Here is a 20,820-nt window from a genome sequence, read left to right on the forward strand (position 1 = left end):
GCAATTGGAGTTAGTTTTATAAGGTAACATGAGGCCAGGGATTGCTGTGGCACTAAAAATAGAGTTGGTGGCCAGTTGTTCTATAAACTTTTTTGTATTAGTTGAATATGAAATGTGAAGGCGTGGAGTTAGATAGAAGTCAGGTTAGCACACCTCTGTAGCCCACTCCTCATCTCTGCTGGAGGCTAGTGGCTTAATGCTACTGTAACCTTAGCTGCTACTACTAGCATAACACACCTGAGTTTTCGCCCAAACTGTCGGTGCATTGTGGGTAATGTATGTGTGGAATTAAAAATGTCATTTTCTTGTTTTAAATGTTGTGAGTCTGAAAATGTTATATTAGCGCATTGATAAATCAGTGGACTCTTTTAAAAAAGCGATCGATGTAGAATCCACCCCTCCCTCCTGCTTAGTTTTTGCGTGTGTGCCTCTCATGTTGGTGCAACAGTGCTGTGACAGTGGAGGAAACATTACGGGCTCAAAGGGCTACAGGCAACCTATGCCTATAATTGTCTGTGCCATATGGAAAACTTGCCCCTAAAAAAATAGATAAATCAGCAAAACATACTGGGACACTGCTCACTATCCTGTAACTAGGAAACTGAAAGAGGAGATATATAATGAATGGAAGGTCCCAGAAGTTATGGTAAACTTTAATGAGACTTAACCCTAAGATACCCTGCTAACCACAGCGTCATCACTGGCATTTATCAGCTGTAAAACTCACTTTTAGTCTCTCTGCTCATGAATTCTCCAACAGTCCTACAATAGGAAATGAAAATGTGCTCTATTGAATAGATTTGCATCTGAACACCCAAAGAGCACAAAGGGAAACCTGATTGGATGGAAATGCACATCACTGTGTATAATGTGATAGGCTCTAGCAGCGTGACATGAATAACCAATCAGATCACAAGCTGCCAGAGAGAGTTCGAGATAAGAACCCAGGAGCGGTACCAGGCAGACAGAGTGACAGGCTGGTTTTGTGTGTGTGTGTGTGTGTGTGTGTGTGTGTGTGTGTGTGTGTGTGTATATTCAGTTTTGAAATTCTGTACTTCTATTTCCTCAGCACTCTCTATCCCAACCACTCTCAATCTGTCTCCGGACATACTTATCAGATAAAACTGTGACTTTTTGTAATGCGAGTGTCGGATGGTAATAGTGAGACTGTGTGTTATATGTTATGTGTGTGTGTGGAAGAGTGAAGTGTCAAAAGTAGTGGGTAATGGGGAAAGATGTGTCTCATTATTGTTTGGTGGTAGTTTGCAATCTGATTTCTCTCCCGTTGAGCCTGTCTAAAACTGTCAGCCCAAATATCAACTGACAATTAACCACCAGAGCTCCATGGGAGGGAGGGAGACACACACACACACACACACACACACACACACACACACACACACACACACACACACAGATAATGAGGTCCTTTTGTCATTTGGCAGATGATTAGGTAGGTTGTTATTTTGCAGAATATCTACTCTGCGTATGTCAGCCTTTGTTTGTGTGTAAATTACGCTTTCTTTTGTTTGACTATAGCAGAAGAGACTGCAAATGTATTTGTGGTGCTGTGAATGACGTCCTTTTATATTTATGCGTCACTCAAATGAGTTCTAATAGAGTTTACCGTGTGTGTATGCTACATCTACAGATCCAGGATGTAGCAGAGCAAGGGGTGATGTTTGTGGGCTTTCTCCAGCAGCCGGGTGGAGGACCCTGCTACCTGGGCCACTGGGATGCTGAAGAGCTGTCCTCCTTACATTCAAGCCCTTCACCCATACATCGACACCCCTTCAGCGCAAACACCAGTCCAACAGATCCTCCAGAGCCACATCATAATGACACAGAGCCTGACTATCACCGCTTTGAACCTCAAGAGTTAGATCATGAAGGTGTAGAACATAACACAGGGGACCACAAGCCAAGAGAAGCGGACTTCAGTCCTCTGAAACCCAATCACAGTTTAGACCTCAACCAAGACGAGTCCAATGAGCAAATCCAGACCTCACAGATCAGCCTCAAAGAGTCACTAGAATCAACAAACCAACCTCAAGATCACGGCAAACCCAGTGTAGACAGAGTTCAGTGGTGTCCAGATCAAAAGCCAGCAGAAGCACAAAGGAACCAGCGGTGTCCCAGCCCGCCAGAAAGTGAAGATGTGTTCAGACAGCAGAAGGGCCATCTACCAGATCTCAAAGAATCTACAGAGAAACATTTTAACCTTTCCAACCAGAGAGAAATACAAAGTTCAAGCTCCGAGAGCTGGCCCAGCTCTCCTGAACTGGATCGAACCCATGAAAGGAAGTCCAGCTCTATCTGCACCGATGGGCAAAGCAGAGTGACACACAACAACAACAACCATATCCGGCTCAAGAGTCCCGAGAAAGATAAGAATGCAACTTCACCACCAGCGCAGGGCAGTAAGTAATCAGTTGTACTGGGGTCATTGGACAAATCATCATTATGCAAAGTTATGCTTGGTGTCCAATTGTCCATTTTATCTTTGTGTGCTTGTAGGGATGCAGCTCTTTGCCTTGTACAACCACACAGGGGAGCTGAACACTTCTCTGAGGTTCTACTCACTCAGGGTGCCACTGCAAGTACAAAAGGAAGCAGGGCTAATCACAGAAGTTGACACACACTGGCTCGACCACATGACTCAGCATTTTACCAGCGGTGCGCACCTCATCGACGGGTTTTTTCAACTTGGAGATGATAACGGTACGTTTCGTGGCCGTAGCAATGAACTACTGCTGATTGGGTGATTTTGGAAGTGCTGCCCCCCTAGAGTCGAACATTCAAGGCACGCAAAATTGGAAAAAGGTGGCAAATGTATCATGAAGTGTGCAACTTTAATCTAGGCAGCATGAGTACCAAGTCGCACCAGGAAGTGGCACAGCGAAATTCATTCTTGCGTCCTCACAGAATAGCTCATCATATCATTAAAAGAGCTGGTTGCAGCAGCAGGACACAGTTAGTCTGGACCAAAGTAGTACAGTTGTGGGCTGTAAAAATCAAAACAAGAGCTGAAAGAAGCTAAAATAAAGCTAAGGGGACTGCAGAGTTGGGTCATTTGATCAGCTGTTAATATAAAAAAATGTTTTTGATTATTGCAGCTTTAAAGTAACTGTTTCACCATACCTCCTTACCTTTCACTAGTTTCTGTCAAGAGGAAAAAGCTGCTCAAGGCTGTAGATCTCTGCTCCGCTGCTGGGTAATGGATGATATGCATGGAGTGACGTGCCAGAAATCCACAGCTTATACCATAAGTCACTGTTCAGTCACCCATGGAATAAGTAGGCTTAAGCCATAGGGAACCGGGGGATCAATAGTGAGAGATTGGAGAGTGGAGATGAGCTTGTCTGACTCACATACATCCTCTTCTGTTTATCTGACTCTGTCTCTAATTTGCCCCGTTCTTCCAGACAATGGGGTTTCATCTGTGGATAGTGTGTTCATCTTCCAGAGCTCCGCAGAGGAGACCACAAACACCTCCTACGATGCCATCGTGGTTGAGCAGTGGACCGTTGTTGATGTGGGTCTTTTGAGTCTTTAATACTTTGTAGAAGGTGTGCACTTTGGAGATGAAGGAAAGTAGCGTGTGTGCTTGTGGCTGAGCTTAAATTTGAAAACCTGCACGCATACTGTAATGCGTTTTCTTTCTCTCCTGTGTGCCTTTGCACTGGATTTGTCTTGAGTGATTTCTGTCTCCCTCTCTTGTCCAGGGTGTCATGGTGAAGACAGACTACATCCCCTTGCTCCAGTCTCTGGCTCCGTATGGATGGAGGCTTATGTGTGTGTTACCCACACCAATTGTGAAGACCAACAGGTACAGAACTATACCCCAAGAACTCACCTATCCTCTGCTTTCTTTAAATTCCATTACTTTGAATAACATCACCTACTACAGTATAAGGACTTTGTTGATTTTAGTCATTGTTCTTTTGTCTTATTCTTTTTTCGGATTAGGACTGACAGTGTACCTTAGATACACAGGGCAGATGGTTCGAGATCTGACAAATCACAATTATATGCTCATCTCAACATGAAACCACTTTTGAAATCTGCCGGAGCTGCGAACAAAAACAGTCGCTGATGTGCCGTTGTCTTGTAACCTGTCACTTTACCAACCGCAGCAAACAGAAACTGGTTTGAATACATGTAGCGACATGCGAGCTCCTCAGATTGTAAAAGTGCAGCTCTCTTTTCTTTCTGCAGTGACGGGAGTTTGTCGACCAAGCAGATCCTCTTCCTTCAGAGACCCGTTTTGCAGCGCAAGAGAAAAGACTTCAAGGTTTGTTCCCCTTTTGTCTTCTATCCGCGCAGCAAATCTGTCACTTGTTTTTGTTGTGCCTTTAGGATACGCCATTTAAAAGTCGTGTTACTAAATATGGGATGTACAGCAAATATAAAGCCGCTCAGTAAAAGTCTAATAATAGGCAAAGAGTTGACCTTAAACTGTACAGGAAAGAGGCATCAGTGAAAGAGGCTTTGTTGCGGTTTGGCAGGTGTCTGGAGAGATGGAAAGAAAAAGACACGGCACAAAGCTAAAAAAACTGTCTCAAACATCTATTTGGTTTCAGATGCTGAACCTCAGGGGTCGCAGCAAGGCAAAGAAAAAATCCACTGGAGAAACGCAAGAGGAGAGAGAGAACAGGTCCCCTCTGATGGAGACAGAGATGGACAGGTTAAGAAGAAACACAGACGACGAGGAGGAAGAAGAAGAAGAAGAGGCAGATGGGTGGAAGAGCAGGGACAGCGGAAGGAGCAAGGGAGCGAGTTATCAGAAAGGTAGAGAGGAGAGGGAAGAAGATGCACGGCATCAAAAGGGCTTCTCATTCCTATCGGGGAGCAGGGCTTCGGTCGAGGAGCAGGAAGAGGAAACCGACATTGACAAGACCTCATTGTCTGAGCAGGAGAAGTCGGCGAGATGGACCAATGTGTGTCAGAGAGATGATGGAGGGGTGAAGGAGGAGGTGAAGACGGAAGAGCGGATCAAACAGCAGCTGTTTTCTGGCGTCTGTTGACACATTGGGCACAAAGCAGGCGAGGGGGAGCCAAAGCCTGTTTAGTTTATCAAAAACAATGCCTTTCAAGTAACGTTTTTGTTGATCTGGATTTTCCGTTCCCCTGACAACCCAGATGTAGTCAGTCATGCTGTTACTATTCATCATGTACTGTTACTTTGCGTCAGCCTGCTCTGTTTAGGCAGGTAACACTGTTGCGAGTCTTTGAGGTTGTAGCTCTCATACTGTACATGGGAAAGTGTTGTGCAGTTCTCTGCTTTGGGTCAGTGTTGCTATTTGATGTATCCTTATGTGAAATTAAACTGTACAAGGCTAATAGAGTACAACCTACATAACATAACATAACATAGCTTTATTTGCGCCTTTCATACACAGAGTGCAGCTCAAAGCGCTTTACATCCAAAACATTCAACACAACTCTCGCAGGAGCACATTTAAAGCACGCAAACAGTATATTTGCACTGTTGCACTGGTATTTTGCTTATTAGTTGACTGAATAATAATAATAATCACATACATAACATAACATAGCAGGGACAGATACAGCATGACATGAAGGAGAGGAGAGGAAAAAAAAAAAGCAACTCTCAGACTATCCTCATAAAGATAAGAACAGTGTGGGAACAGGAAAAAACACCTCAGCACATAGCACACAAGCAGTACATTTGCACTGCTGAACATAACATAACATAAATGTACAGTTGCACATTTAGCGGCGAAGGCGTGGGACTGGGGAGGGGGTAGGTTAACCTAGAACAAGCCTCCAGTCCACGCCTTGAGTATTCATTTCTTCTTGCCTGTTCTTGTATATTACAGACTGATCTCATGAAGTGGCGTATGTATGACACGCCAATTCGTATGCTGTTTTTGCGTGTTATTAAGACGCATAATCATTCTTTTGCGAGTTTATCAACGCCGTTTGGCCTCCATTGAACTACATTATGTGAATTATCGCCGCAGCAAGTAGTACGAAAGGACAGAGGGCCACGGGGAGGGAGGTTGGTTGGGGTAAAACACAGGACTTTCACCCGGGAGAGCAGGGATCGCGTCCTGCGTGTGGTGTTTATCAACCGTTTTTTTGACTGACTGTTAAAAGGGGCATACTGATTTCACTGGGCTCACTGTATTTTTATATGTAAAGTATATAATTTAAGGCAAACGGGGAAAAAGTTGACACAAAGTATGATATACAATGCATTAGAGCCTGACCAATACAACTGCATTGGCCAAATTTTGATTTTCACAGATACGTATTGGCTTAAATAATTAACTAAGAAAGTGCAACAAAGATTTTTTGAGGCAATGTAGAAATGTCTTCATTACATACTGTAGTTTCTTCACTGGTGAGTTTTACACGGGTGAGTTTATTTTTAAATTCTAAAATATTTCACTCAATACCATATCTTAGTCACAACTTAACCAAATTTAAGAGACCCTTAGCAAAAAAATTTCAAATAACATCAAATATAATCGGCCAAGTACAGTTATGATATTTTAAAAATTCTGTTTGTATCGGCCAGGCTATACACTGCACTGAGATATTAGATGGTACGATGGGCCCAAACCTTAAAGGGGCAGTTCATGTTAATTAGAAAGAAAGTATTCTGTCACATAGCTCTAGTTAAATTGAGATAGTTTTGGTTTTCTTTGGCCAGATCACCTCAATACAATGGAGGTGAACGGAATTGTGTTTGTAGTGCTCATTACATAAAAAAAAAGAAACAGAAACATCTCTTTTCAGATGCTATGTCCCAGATACTCTAGATAATCCACAAAACACATGGTCAACAGTTTTCATTCAGAGTAGCAGGGACGTCACTGTTAAACTTTTTTCAATGCAATTTGTCAATGCTAGGAGCATCACAAATGATGCCCATTCACCTCTATTGTAATGGGGTGGTGGTAGAAGTTTGAGACAGATATCTCAAACTGAAAATATTTGCTTGGGTAGTACAAAAGGCGAGGGAAAATGCCTTTTGTACTTTGGGAGAACTGACCTTTTAAAAGGTTTCTTCTTTGAAAACTCTGTAAATTAGAAATCAACTATTTATTACCTATTTCCTGGACCACCTGTGTTGTGTCGAAGTAGTGTGACATGTGAGTCTTTGTATAAGAGCAGAGGTCAATAAAGTGTTTAAAAACAAACTGACTCAATTTCCTTTTATTTATCTTCAAATCTCACATTACCAGCATAAACCGTTTTCCTCATATGAGGAAGAAATGCAAAAAAAACCTTGAAAATGACGCCGTAACCTGACGCCGTAACCCCCTCCCACTGAGAGACGACAACAAGAAGCTCGCAACCATCTCCAAGGGGATGTTCAGTGATCCAAGCCAATCAGAGACCACCTGGAGGTTCCATTACAGTGCACCATGGGATACTCACTCCACCCCGGGACGAGAAGCGTTTGTGGGTATGTGGATGTGTGTGATTGAGTAAAAGTGTACGTGGCACTGTGTATGCATGTTACAGTGTGTGACTGAGGCAGGGACACTGGCCAATATGTGGGAGATTGTTGGGTTTTTGACTCTAAAAATACACTCGGTGTGAAGTTTGCATGAGTAAAATATAAAAAATAAATAAAAAACATGACTTCAGTGTAACTCAGTGAAACTCATTAGCCAAACAAATCTAAAATGTAGAGTGTGTTCTAGACCTACTCTATCTGTAAAGTGTCCTGAGATAACTCCTGTTATGATTCACACTATGAATAAAATTGAATTGAAAATGTTCAGTTCTGCAAATAAATGGCTCTGAGTTAAGGCTGGGCAATACATCTATCGATATAAAAGACTAGATATTGTTTTAAATTTTGGATATCAATAATATAAGGGTTGTCTTTTCCCGGTTTTAGAGGCTACATTACAGTAAAGTGATGTGATTTTCTGAACTTACTAGGCTGTTCTAGCTGTTCTTTTATTTGCCTTTTCGCCACTTAGTCATTATATCCACATTACTGATGATTATTTATCAAAAATCTCATTGTGTAAATATTTTGTGAAAGCACCAAAAGTCACACCTACAATATCGCTGCAAACTCGACATCGATGTATTTGGACAAAAATATCGTGATGTTTGATTTTCTCCATATCGCCCAGCTCTAACTCTGAGTTATATATACACACATAGTATAACACTTCTAAGAACATATGATGGAATTAGCAGAGGTATTTTGATAGAAATAAATTAGTCAGTCACTCATTAAACACTTATGTACAGTGTAAAAAGAAACAGTACAGATTGCTATTGTAAGCACTGATCCTTTATATCCTAGGGACTTCAACGCAATAGTTTTGAAATTTGGGGAATTGTGCTTAGTCACTTTCTTGAGAGTCAGATGAGAAGATCAATGCCACTCTCACGTCTGTCTGCAAAATATGAAGCTAAGACAACAGCTGGTTAGCTTAGCTTAGCATAAGGCGTGGAAAGAAAACAGCCAGCTGGCTCTGTTGGAAGTTTCCATAAAACCACAACGTGACACTTTCAGTTTTTGTACGGATAAAAGAGATGAGACTCTGAGCTTAAGAGGTGGATTTTGTTGTCTTGGGAAAAAGCCAGGCTTTTCCAGTCTTTATGCTAAGCTAACCAGCTGCTGACTGTAGCTTCATATTTAGCGAACAGGTATTGATCTAACTCTTGGCGAGAATGTATTTCGGAAAATGTCCAATTATTGCTTCCAAGACATACTTGCATAGGTAAAGTTTGGCCTTTTCAGGTGAACATTTAACATCACCTATTAATTTGTTCAAGCAGAACCTCAGTCAGGCAAATGTAGGCTGGAAATGAGTTGAGATATGAAGATGTGTAACAGCTGTGTCTGTCATACACAGTTGCAGATTTGTTGCAATATTCAGCAAAACAAGCTGAAAAATGTCTTGCAAAGTTGAGATTCAGTCTGTTCAGTCCTAAGAAATAAAACTCATCTCAGTGGGTGGTCCCAGCGGTCTATCGCAGATCAGGCACAGGTTGTAGTGGCAGTGATCGAGGGTGAATGTCCTCATATTATTGTCCTTATCACCGGAATATTTCAGGTGCGTTCCATTATCGCCACACCCCATACATCCTCCCCCCAGTGAATGCTAAAAAAGGAGCACAATCCAGGAGGACAACCCTGTAGGATTCTGGGAATCGTAGGAGATTCTACCACCACTTCTCGAAGAGGATTCTGTCTTTCGGGAGGCCGAAGTCCATGAGGTTTTTTGAAAGTGCTTCGATCATGGGCGGGGGCCCACACAGGAAACACAAAGTCCTCTGCGGGTCCACATGAGCCCGCAAATCCTCGTCTGCAATTCTCCCGTCTGGGGAGACGCAAGGGAAGTCAATCAATTATTCAAGGCTCAGTGCACTTTGATAGAACATGTTCTACATGACGACGGAGATAAATCAACAAAGACGGCTGTGGAAGAATCTGTGACAGTCACTAAATCATCCCTGCTAAACAAAGAAAAGTGTATGCGTGTAGGTGCGTGCTTGTATGGGCATTACTTACGGTTGATAAATGGCTGGAGGTGCGAGTCAACATCTATGCTCTGTTGCGTGACGTGGAGGTCACAGGAGATCTTGTCAGGGAACTCCCGACACGCCTCGATGATGGAGCTCTGGGAACACAGAAGGTAGGTAGTTAAGGTAGAGTTTCTCCTCACATACTGCGACCCACGTGCCCATATATTCCACACATGCACATGGACACTGTTGTGTGCACAGCTAGCAGAGATATACAATTCAAAAATCTGCGAGTTTCCTTAAAATTCCTCACAAATACTCCAACAGTCAAACACAATACACACCTTAAAGAGCAGCTCCTGGGTGTTCTTGGCACTGTAGCAGAGATGGGCAGAGATGTTGTAGTCCCGCCCACCAGAGGCGCGGTTGAGACGCAGCAGATCTGTGCTGTGCAACAGGATAGAGTACAAGGGGTTGATCCCTACTCCGCCGGCCACCAGCAGCAGATGCACAGTGGGGTCGGAAGGCGTTGGGTGAAAGAAGAAGTCCCCACCGACGCGCATGGCCACCCGGGAGCCCACTGTGCACTGAGGGAAGAGAGAGAGCGTTAAGGAGATAGCAACACACTGTGTTGAGCTGGGTAATTTAGACTCCCAACTAGAGATGGTCCGATACCATTTTTTGCTTCCCGATACCGATCCTGATACCTGAACTTGCGTATCGGCCGATACCGAGTACTGATCCGATACCAGTGTGTCATATATTTTATTATGTTTTAACAACTGTATACTACTATCCCTGAATGGATGTGATATTATTTCTGTCTTTGTTGTCGGTCTGGCTCAGGTTAAACTCTGTGTGAACATGAACAAACACAAACAATGAATACCACAGAACTTTCTTTTATTATCCAGTTTGACTGGTCAGTCAGTTATAATGGAAAAGGAACATAAATAAACTACTTTAATGTAGATTTTCTTTAGGGCTTTATTATCGGATAGGTGCATAAACTCCAGTACTTCCCGATACCGATACCAGCGTTTTAGGCAGTATCGGAACATCTCTACTCCCAACATTTCTCTTTGCTCTCCAGCTGAAATACACCATTTGAAATAAACTCCACAGACGGACCTCAGGAAACAGACACTGTTACAGTAGATCAGCATGCACAAGCTATGGGTGGGAGTGATTTCACAAATTTCACAGAGAAGGTCTTTTGAAGTCAAAAGGAGCAACACACACACACACACACACACACACACACACACAATCTGCTGTTGTGGTCCCTACACTATTCCTGCTTACAGAGAGGAGTCGGAGCGCAATATCAAACAAACAGATCATCAAACGATCCCAGAGCAGAGAGCTGTAAGTCGAAGAATGCTCAAACACATCCCACCGCTTTCTGATACTTATTTACACAAGGCGTAGTAGCTCAAAGCTATTTATTAGGGCGCATCATCAAACACAGAAGCTTCGAACAAACAGTTGCAGAGTGCAGAAATGGAAGGGGAAGGTAATCAGAAAGGAAACTTATATTCACACATACTACTACTACTACTACTATTGGATTAAATGTCCAAAATACAATGTTATGCACCAAGAACATTTTCATATAACATTTTTTTATGTGGTCACAAGCTTTATTTACCCTGTCGGCTTGCTCTACACAGTTAAACACCAACTTCTTTTGAGTTTTTAGCTTTACTACCACAATTCTACTTCAGCTACGCAGGCAATTTTTCAAATTTGCCGACTAACTTGACAGCAAATTAACGATTGAAAAACATCGGGGATCATATGGCTAACACCTAAAAGAAAATGATGACAGATTATGATTTAAGTGGTTTAATGTAATAGATGTGCAATTGGGAGTGTATCACACGTTTTTATTCTAACTTTTTAGTACAGGTTAATGCCCACTGCTTCTGCAGGGCTGGGAAAAAAAAAAAAAAAAAAAAAAAAAAAAGATATCTGAAAATCTCATCTGACTTGCCATTTTTCTTTTGACGCTTCATAACCAGTGGGTTGATTATGTGGCGGCAGTCTCTATTTTCTCACTCTATAACACCTTAACCATTTCTCAATACTCTGATTGCTCCACTTCTTCTGCATCTCTTTTCTTGCACCCTCCTCGCTTTCTTTCAATTTTTCACCATCTCCCTCATGCATCCACAAGCATTGTAATCTTCCAAATCAGTAGACAGATGATCAAATCTACTTTTTCAGAATATTCCAACTCAGGTAACTTTCAATAATTTCCCCAGGAAAATGACCACTGACAGTAATTTGGGGGATTTCATAATATATATCATACAATACTTCTCTGCCCCACTCACCATGGTGTGGATCCAGTGTGCTGGGGGGTGTTTGGCGTATTTGACGGCCAGTTCAACAATGCCCTCCCTCTGCAGCAAACCCGGGCTGGAGCACATGGAGAAACCTCCCACCTTCTCCACATTGGGGATGAAGAAATCCACCCTGCACACAAGGTCACGATTTGATTCAATTTTCAGTTTAAACGTTGTTGTTTTTCAACAGGGATGTCAATGCCACAATTAGAACCACTAGATGGCAGGAGCGTATGCTACAACAACAGATTGAGTTTCTCAGTTTTTTTTTAGAGGCGCAATTGAATGCACCATTAGTTGAACGAGGTGTACCTGAAGGCACCATGGAGTCCCATGGGAGCCTGCATGCTTTACCTTCGTTGTTTGTTTACATAACTTATGGGGTAGGCAAATTGTTGCCACAACGTGACTTCAGGGAAGCCGGCAGATTTTCCAGTTCCTGTTGTTTCTCCGTCATCTCCGACTCCGGCAGTGGCCGTGGTGTCTGGAAAAGTCAAGCTGCAGGCACCCTGTGTCTTTAGCTGCATGCTACCAGCTGGTAAGCTACGTTGTGCCTGTTGTTGTTTTCTTCGGACATGTGCGAGTAGGCGTGGGTGGAGAGGGAAGAAAAAAAAAAAAAAAAAAATCGCCGATCCTGCTTCTGATTTTGATAGTCGAAATCGAAAGCTCATTTTGATACATTTTCGAAATCGTGACACCCCTAATTAATAAGTCAACCAATTTATTATATAAGTGGATATTTGAACTTAATTATCCATAGATAGTGAGAGTTATCAGAAATATGTATTCCCAGTGGTTAAAAATCTGCTCATGTTCTACGCCCTATACTATGTTTGACCATGAATGTGTTGCTTTAATATCATTGTATTGTATTATATGTAGTATTTGTATTGCATTACACGTATTACAACTACATACACCTTGTTATAAACATAACTATAATCCTTTCATTTGAACCATAATTCTGAACATTGCGTTTTCCCACAAAAGTCAGTTATTCTGATTGACTTTTCAGATTTCTAAACAACAGTTTATTCAAGAGTAAAAACTCGCTGAACTGAGGGGTCAAAGTGTGAATGAAGTTAGAGTGGTGCCCTTTGACCTCAGTGAAGGGGACAGCCTGTTCCAGAAACCAAGTAGAACAACACCAAACCAGATGGAAAGTTGCTTGCTGGTTAGTTTATACAAAGTGCAGCGTCCCAGTCTCATTGGCCCAACGTGGTCGCATCGGTCCGTCAACAAGCAGAGCAGAGTACCCCCAGAGGTAAACCGCAATGCTTAAAAGTTGGGCTAATGTTCCAACAACACAATGACCCACTGTTACACTGTCTCCACAACCCTCAGAGGCATCATAAATATGGATCTGCTGTGAAGACGGACACATATGTTCTACCCACCTCCTCCTCCTCCTCCTCCTCCTCTCCCACCTGGAGACAAACAACTAAACAGTCCTTTTTCTCAGAAACACTGAAATTCAAGGATTTCCATCTATTTACATTCATTATCAGTCGCTGCAGGGCAACTGGCTGCCGGTTTTATATCTCACCACCGCCCACCTACAGTATGGGCTCGCGTACATATACTGCATGTGCGGGGTACTAATTAACATTGGCAACACTGACTGACACAGAAAAAAAAAAAAGTTCTGCCTTCATCCAAGAACTTAACTTGCTATTAAGATTTGAAGAGAGCTACTGGAAGTTAGCTTGCAAGCTAAAACATTGTCCAGTGTTATGCACCAGTGAAAACAATCCACTGCGTCTCAAGCAACTTTCAAGTCAAAGCTGCAAGTGTAGATGCAACCCAGTGCATACAGCAATTACCTACACAAAATCTATGAGCAAACAAGCTTTTTTACTGTAAGTCCCTAACTATTTAGTTCATTCTCATTTGAGAAAAATCTCTAAAAATAGGCTAATTCGTAAACTTTGACCCTTCCTTTAGCTGAGGGATCTTCAACAGGGGGTCCGGGACCCCTAGGGGATCCTCAGAGTCAATGCAGGGGGGCCTTCAAATTATTATTGTTGTTGTCCTAAAATGAAACCAACATATTATTAGAAAATATAAATTCCCATTTATGATAGGCTTACCTATAGGTAGTCACTAGCCACCCACAGATACATATAAAATCATGCAAAGTATTACAATGATTAAGCTATTTTAATAGCTTAGTATTCTATGCAAAAAAAAAAAAAAAAAGATGTATAAGGGCTTCAGGCCGCCCTACACGTACTTGTAGTCCCAGTTCTTTATGCAACTTCATGTTATACAATATATGTAGTAGGGGGTCCCTGCTCAGTCTCTCTTTCAGAAAAAAACATTGAAGACCCCTGCTTTAGCTGATGTGATACGTCACTTGACAACGCTTGTTTTCTTCTTATCAACAATAAGCTTGAGCTGACGTACATGGCGACTGTGATGTAGGATTGTAAACTCTGTAAAAGTTTTGTGAGAAAAGAAAACCACCAGGCTAATGGTTGGACAAATCCAGCACAATGCCACCACCTTCTGGTTACTATGTGCACAGGCACTATGAAACCACTCCAGAGGGATGTTTCACAAAGCACGCTCAGGCAGTGACCTAGACATATTTTGGCAGGTTCTCATTATTACTATGGTAACTTCTGCATTGAGCCTGACTGATCATAAACAAGATTAAGGAGACTAATGTTGCATTCATGCAATGTTGGCAGAATAGGAAGAAGCTGACTTTATTTGTTCCAACAGGAGAGGTCAGAAAATAGTTTAAAAAAAAAAACCACATCTAACTCAGAGTAACTTTGTTATTTCTCTTAGTCTCATTAGTCATAGCCACCTGGGCTCATATCAGAAAAGAGCAGAGAACATCTGGCGTTAGCTGTCAAAACCCATAATTGTCATTTACGCTTCGCATCACATATGTGAATTTTGGCAGTTTGTACATTCATCCTTTTCTTTCAGGCTTCTTTTCAATTGATAAATCCTCTGTACAGCTAGCCTGACAAGCCAGACCCACATCAAGATGTTGGGTCTGGGAACTCAACATTGGCAGGGCTCAATCCGAAGGGCGGGATAAACGGTTGTCTTTCAAATTCCCTCTGCACTCATAGCCAACCAGAGCAACGCTAGTTGATAGATTAAACTTTTGCCGTATCCCTTCGGCAAAACTCCGAACACATCTTCCTTTTTTAAGAATGACTTCAGTGCTTAACTCCAAGTCTTCCAGAGTCGCAGCCAAAGCCGATTCAAAAGACCGCTGTTTGCCAGCAGCAGCAGCCATCTTCTTTGTTTTCAAGTAGCAGGGAATTCACGCGGAACCGTCGCAACTCTGCCGTCCTTATGTTAAGCCCACCCACCGACTCTATACACGACGTGATTAGCCTGACCAGAATTTGGTTTTTCCAGCTCGCAAGCCAACGGAGAGTTGCTAGACTGACCCAGGCTGCAAATTACATTTGCTGCCGCTAGGGTGCGTCTAGATTTCTTGGCTACTGTACAGCAGCTGTCGATTCAACTGCTGAGCCAATCAACAATGCGGTTTAGCTAAAACGTCACCCCCCCTGGTGTTACAACACAATGCAACAGTGCTCGTTAACCTGATTAAAACATGTTTAATGAGTTAACATGAACATCTACTCACCACTGTCCTGCTTTGAAGCTGAAGTCTGGATGGACAGCTAATCTCAAACGTTTTACCGTCTCTGACTCGTTTATGATGCCACATACTTGAGCTGGATACAGAGCCTGTGTTACACACACACACACACACACACACACACAGTTTAGGATTGGGTTAATAATCTTAGGATAGGCTGGATGAATGGATACAGTCGAGATTTATTAACAAAAAAATATCAACTTACATTTTGTCTGTAGTTGTTCGCTGTTCTCTCTAGATGGTCCATTTGGCTTTTGGAGGACATATTTCTTCTAAAAATAAATAAAAAAGGAGGTAGTTTTTGTCTTGTACACTTGCCTTGTAGGTCAAACATAATCTTATTTAATGAGGGAAGAGCTACACAGGAACCACATGACAACAATATTAAAAACTGCAAGTGGACTTTTAAGTGGAGCAGCTAGGTTGAAATATATTAATAACAACCGTGCATTCTGGGATAAAAGCAACACACTTGGCTCAGGTGTAGGTCTATATGATATGAAAAGACATACATATTGCGGAGCTGCAAATCTGGCCCCCTGAGGGCTAATAAGGGCCACGAAATTTGCCAGTGAACAAATGAGGGACTAAGCAGGTGCAGGTGATGGCAGTAGTGCCTGTCCCCACACATGGCCTGCCTGGTAGGTTGCCCTTCTTATATGTTGTTCCAGACAGGCACTAGTTCACAATCAAACATTTTGAGGTATCTCATTTGGTGCCACATGTCAACAAGGCCTCTGTGAAGTAATATTTAAACCTACAACTGTGTCAAATTGCTTGTTGCGTTTATCGCAAATTGTACAATTGTTAGGCTTAACTGCGCCACTATTTGCAACAAACTTAAAGGGCTTAAAAAAAAACTTAATTCAAATTCGAATTAAAAAAATAAATAATCTGTAGTGCTAATGGAAAGTAACCCTTTACACTTTCACACCTGGACAGTAAACTAACAAGCATTTCCCAGGATAATGTCAAATTAGAGTTCCCTTGTTGTGTAGCCCCACACTGTCCTCAGGAGTGATCAGACAGGACGACCACAATAACGTTAATTATATCCGCCGGTACGTTCCAGATAAAACTCACCTTGTAACTGAGCAGGGGCCCAGCAGCCGGCAGCGGAGCAGACCGGCGGCGGGACAAGGTAGGCTGAAACTTCGGGCAGCGGAGGACAAGAAACACGGGGTGCTCATCGCGACCTGGGATGATAACAGAACAAACAGCAGAGAACATCTGGCGTTAGCTGTCAAAGCCGACAACTGTCATGTACGCTTACATATGTGATCATTCATTGACAGTTCATACACAAGTTTCTTTCAGGTTTCTTTATGATAGAAAGCTGTACAGAAGCTGTCAATTCGAATTCAGCTGAGCTAAGCCCCTCAACAATGCGGTTTAGCTGAAACGTCAGTCACCCCCTCTGGGTGGGAGGGCACCCCACACCAAACTCACGGAATAATCTAGTATGCCTTAACCATAGACTGTAAATATTAACAAGGCATGTCAGGTAAATGCCACTTAACAAAACGTGCCTCAAGACCTCTGTATAATTGATAATGCTCGCTGCCTCCGACCGTGATGTCTTTTAACGGACGAGGATGACAGGAATATATGGCAAACTGATCCTAAAACGTTACATACTGACCAAAAAGCGGCTAAGTATTTCTGTCATTATTTTAAACAGAGTTTGGCGTGACCTCCTTCGTCATGCTGATGGTTAGCTAGCTAGCTAAAGCTGTTAGCAAGTCAATGCCGGGGCCGGTTTGTTATTTGACACAGGCACATAGCTAGCTAGCTAATACTATCGCAAACAACGAGCTGCTGAGCTCCTTTTCTTACCGAGATAAGATGATGTCAAAAGATGTTCATATTTTTCTCCTGTATCTTCGGAGTAACCTTGGTCATGTTATAATTACATGACACTACTGCGGTATTATGAAAACCAGTTGGCAAAGGCAAATCCCGCCCTGCGTAGAAGCCTGATTGGTTAAAGTGAGGCATTTACCTCGTGTAGTTAAGGTCCGGATAGCTTATTGGTTACTGTCACCCCCCCGGTCCTGAACAAATCGGGTTGCAAATTTACGAATACTACTATGGCCACGCCCAGAGTGGTCTCTATGGCTCTGGCCACGCCAAGACCAGCCTTATTGGCCAGGCGTCCATGCTTACGCAAGGTAACGTAACCCCATTTGTACAGGTCCTATCTCCTGACCAATTGGCTATCCTAACCTTAACTACTCGAGGTCAAATGGCTAACCCCAACCAATCGAGCTGCTTCGTGGGGCGGGTCTTGGCGTGGCCATGTAGGATGCGTTTTCTTCTGCTATTATAGCATGCGCTTTGCATTCAGTCTGTTGCAGTAGCGCCCTCTTCTTGACGGGTGGTGCATCAGAGCATGGACCACACTCTCCTCACTTTCCTACCATTCTTTCAATTACAAGTGTATTCCTCAAAACCCATACACATTATTCCTTTAGATGTTAATGGCAACAACTATCAACAGTACATACAAATTAATTTGTTTAATAAATTCTTTACTGATTGTCGTGTTTAGCATGTGGCATATATTTTTGTATATAAAGATAAAGTATAGCTTGCTTCTGAGTTTTGCCATTCAATTTTTTATTTTGTCAATAAAATGTTAGGCATAGCTTCTTCACTGCATTGTATTAATTGTCTACAAGCACATACCACAGCTGGTTTAAGATGAGGATCTCTCAAAGAAATGACAAATTTGGATATAATCTTATTGTCTTTGTGGTGCGTTAAAGAGCAACTTTTAATAGAAGACATGAGGTGACATGATGAGACAACGCATCGGTCGGTGTTTGTCAGCACTAACTCTTTAACACCAGTTAGATGTAAAGCAGCAAATTGGCCCAGAGAGGGAGAGCTCACACTGATCTGATATGAAGTATTGAGATCCTTTAATAAAGTGAAAGTACTAATACCACACTGTAAAAGTACTCTATTAAAAGTCCTGCATTTAAAATAGTATGTAGCCATAAGTAAAAATATGAATGTATAATAATCAGGAAAATGTACTTAGCCTACTATCAGTACATTATTACTAATGCACTGATACTGTAGTTGGTTGAGGTGGGGATAATCTGTTTATTATTTCATATAGGACTTTAACTAATGATTAGGGAGGACTAATCTGAGGATTATTTCCCCAATTAATCAAATAATTGTTTGTTTTGTAAAAATGCTGTTTTGATTACATTATGGTAATGGAATGGTCTGAATGAAGTCTGGGAGCGCTCTCATCTGTCAGCTCTCTGTCCAGGTTAACTTTCGGGTCTTTTTAGATATTCTGCCATTGGCAGCACTGGCAACTAATGTAAGCTATTTATTTCACTGATGATCACCAAGTCTGTGATGACACAATATTATACCCTGAAGTGTAAAGAACAGATGATGAATTATATTTGGCTCCATCTGGTGATCAAATAACAGAGAGTTGTTTTCTATGAAGCAGCTTGACACCAGAACTTTTCTCAGGATGCTACTTTGGTAAACTTTTAAGAAAGTGTAGGCTAGATATCAGAGCTTGCACTCAGGCCCTCTTCATATAGACCTTTTCCTCTATGTTACTTGATGTTTTGACTGCTACAGTGACACTTTCTTCTGTGATAAACGTTTATTTGTTACTTGTGATTTACTATTTGGGAAAAGTCTATGTCAGGGGTCTTCAACTTTTTTTGAGCCACGGACTTAACTGAGAGAGACAGAGCAGGGACCCCCTACTACATATATTGTATAAAATGAAGTTGCATATTAAACTGGGCCTATAGTAACGTGTAGGGTGGCCTAAAGCCTTTATACATACCTTTTTTTGCATATAATACTAAGCTATTAAAATAGCATGTTATAAATCATGTTTTAATGTTAAAACATACATGTGGCACAGTTGTATCTGTGGATGGCTATCTTAGTGACTACAGTACTTTACCTATAGGCCAGTAAGCCTATCATCAGTGGGGATTTATATTTGCTAATAATGTGTTAGATTCATATTAAGACTTTCAAAAATTAACAATAATTTGGAGGCCCCCCTGCATTGACTCTGAGGACCCCCTAGGAGTCCCGGACCCCCTGTTGAAGTTCCCTGGTCTATGTAAATGTAATCAAAGTTTAAACTTTACACTTGCTGTGAGTCTGTTACTTTGTGAACTTTACAGTGCAGCCAACCTGCACCTGTTACAGTCACACATGATCCCAGTCACGCATGGTGGTTTAAATGAATTACTTTAAGGGTGTCAGTTTGAGTGTCAAGCTTTAGGATCATGTGACAACTTTGTAAGAAGCTCTAAAAGTGCTGGCATTATATAAATATGTTTTTTTTTATTTTCTTTTAATATTCTTAAGATAAAACTTTTGTTTTGCTTTATGCAAATTATGATGTAAAAATGTTTTATTTAACTTTAGAAGTCCACAAAATGGTCAGGACTGGGTACTGGATGCAGGTCTTTGTGGTTGTGTTTCTTTACTTCTGCAGTTACAAGGAAATGTTAATAATCGTAGAACGATAATGACAATATGAAGGGTAAAGAAGCTACTTTAGGTTTAGGACTTTTGGTTTAAAGTCCCAATTGGCAGTTTAACGTTAGTAATGTAGCAGTGTGGGTTCATGTGGGTGGGTCCTTGTAAATGCAGTTTAGTTAACCTAACCTGTGTGTGTGCATAGCTGCATGTTTATATCTGTGTGCTCTTCAGTTTGTCTGTCTGTTTTAAGAATAGTACTTAGACACTCACTGATAGACACTCATAAAAAGAAAAAAAAAAGAAAATGGCCAGTAATGGTTAGATTCCTTTCTGCATTCCTGAAGGTTTCATCTTTAGCGTCTGCGGTGAAAAGCACAGAGGAGATCCAGCCAAACAATGCAATCCTCAAATTAAGTACATAATGCAATTCATCGAAACTCATTCCATTCAAAGAACAGAACTCAGCCTGCTCCACCCAAATACTCGGAGAGAAACAATTTGTTTAGTTAGTACAATTCTACTATTTGAGCCATATAACCCTCAGTCGTGGGCTGGAATGTGATAGGATGTTGTTTGTGTACCTGTGAGGTGACCCGTGTTTAAAGAGCCCTTAAGTGTTTGTGCTTTCAGAGAAGGCCAGTAAACCAGTTCTGTGCTTGTTACTGTCCTTAGATACAGTAGCTGCTCACTTCCTTCGAGAGGTTTTTGTTAGCTGACTCTACCAGTCCAACTGGCTGCCTTCCTGCTCTCTTTACCATAGTTAGCACACCTCAGCTCAACCTGTTGTTCAATGCTGCACAATGACAGATATTTTCAGGTTTATATTGTCACAATACTGGACTCACACGCACATGGCACATGTAAGCACACTAGCAT

The 20,820-nt window shown here is 41.8% G+C and overlaps 2 protein-coding genes across 3 annotated transcripts in view; one reads left to right on the forward strand and one right to left on the reverse strand.

Moving 5' to 3' along the window:
• rftn1a (raftlin, lipid raft linker 1a) overlaps positions 1–5,351 on the forward strand; it is a 22,105-nt gene extending 16,754 nt beyond the window's left edge. Inside the window, exons 5-10 of the mRNA XM_031323192.2 lie at positions 1,652–2,420; positions 2,518–2,721; positions 3,426–3,535; positions 3,726–3,829; positions 4,219–4,294; positions 4,584–5,351. Of these exons, the coding sequence (XP_031179052.1) occupies positions 1,652–2,420; positions 2,518–2,721; positions 3,426–3,535; positions 3,726–3,829; positions 4,219–4,294; positions 4,584–5,027 (1,707 nt within the window). The 3' untranslated portion in view covers positions 5,028–5,351. The remainder of the gene's footprint in view (positions 1–1,651; positions 2,421–2,517; positions 2,722–3,425; positions 3,536–3,725; positions 3,830–4,218; positions 4,295–4,583) is intronic.
• oxnad1 (oxidoreductase NAD-binding domain containing 1) overlaps positions 1–17,465 on the reverse strand; it is a 21,937-nt gene extending 4,472 nt beyond the window's left edge. The window contains exons 1-8 of one of the 2 annotated variants that reach the window (XM_031323194.2): positions 17,296–17,465; positions 16,543–16,655; positions 15,665–15,731; positions 15,442–15,545; positions 11,811–11,952; positions 9,816–10,058; positions 9,518–9,626; positions 8,150–9,326 (exon numbers count right to left, since the gene is read on the reverse strand). In XM_031323194.2, the coding sequence (XP_031179054.1) occupies positions 9,169–9,326; positions 9,518–9,626; positions 9,816–10,058; positions 11,811–11,952; positions 15,442–15,545; positions 15,665–15,731; positions 16,543–16,649 (930 nt within the window). In that variant the 5' untranslated portion in view covers positions 16,650–16,655; positions 17,296–17,465 and the 3' untranslated portion in view covers positions 8,150–9,168. Of the gene's footprint in view, positions 1–7,173; positions 9,327–9,517; positions 9,627–9,815; positions 10,059–11,810; positions 11,953–15,441; positions 15,546–15,664; positions 15,738–16,542; positions 16,656–17,295 lie in introns of those variants that run through there. The other variant, XM_031323193.2, reaches the window with a different exon arrangement.
• Between the last annotated feature and the right edge of the window lie 3,355 nt (positions 17,466–20,820).

Source organism: Sander lucioperca, chromosome 16 (genome assembly GCF_008315115.2).
Source record: "Sander lucioperca isolate FBNREF2018 chromosome 16, SLUC_FBN_1.2, whole genome shotgun sequence".
Taxonomy (NCBI): domain Eukaryota; kingdom Metazoa; phylum Chordata; class Actinopteri; order Perciformes; family Percidae; genus Sander; species Sander lucioperca.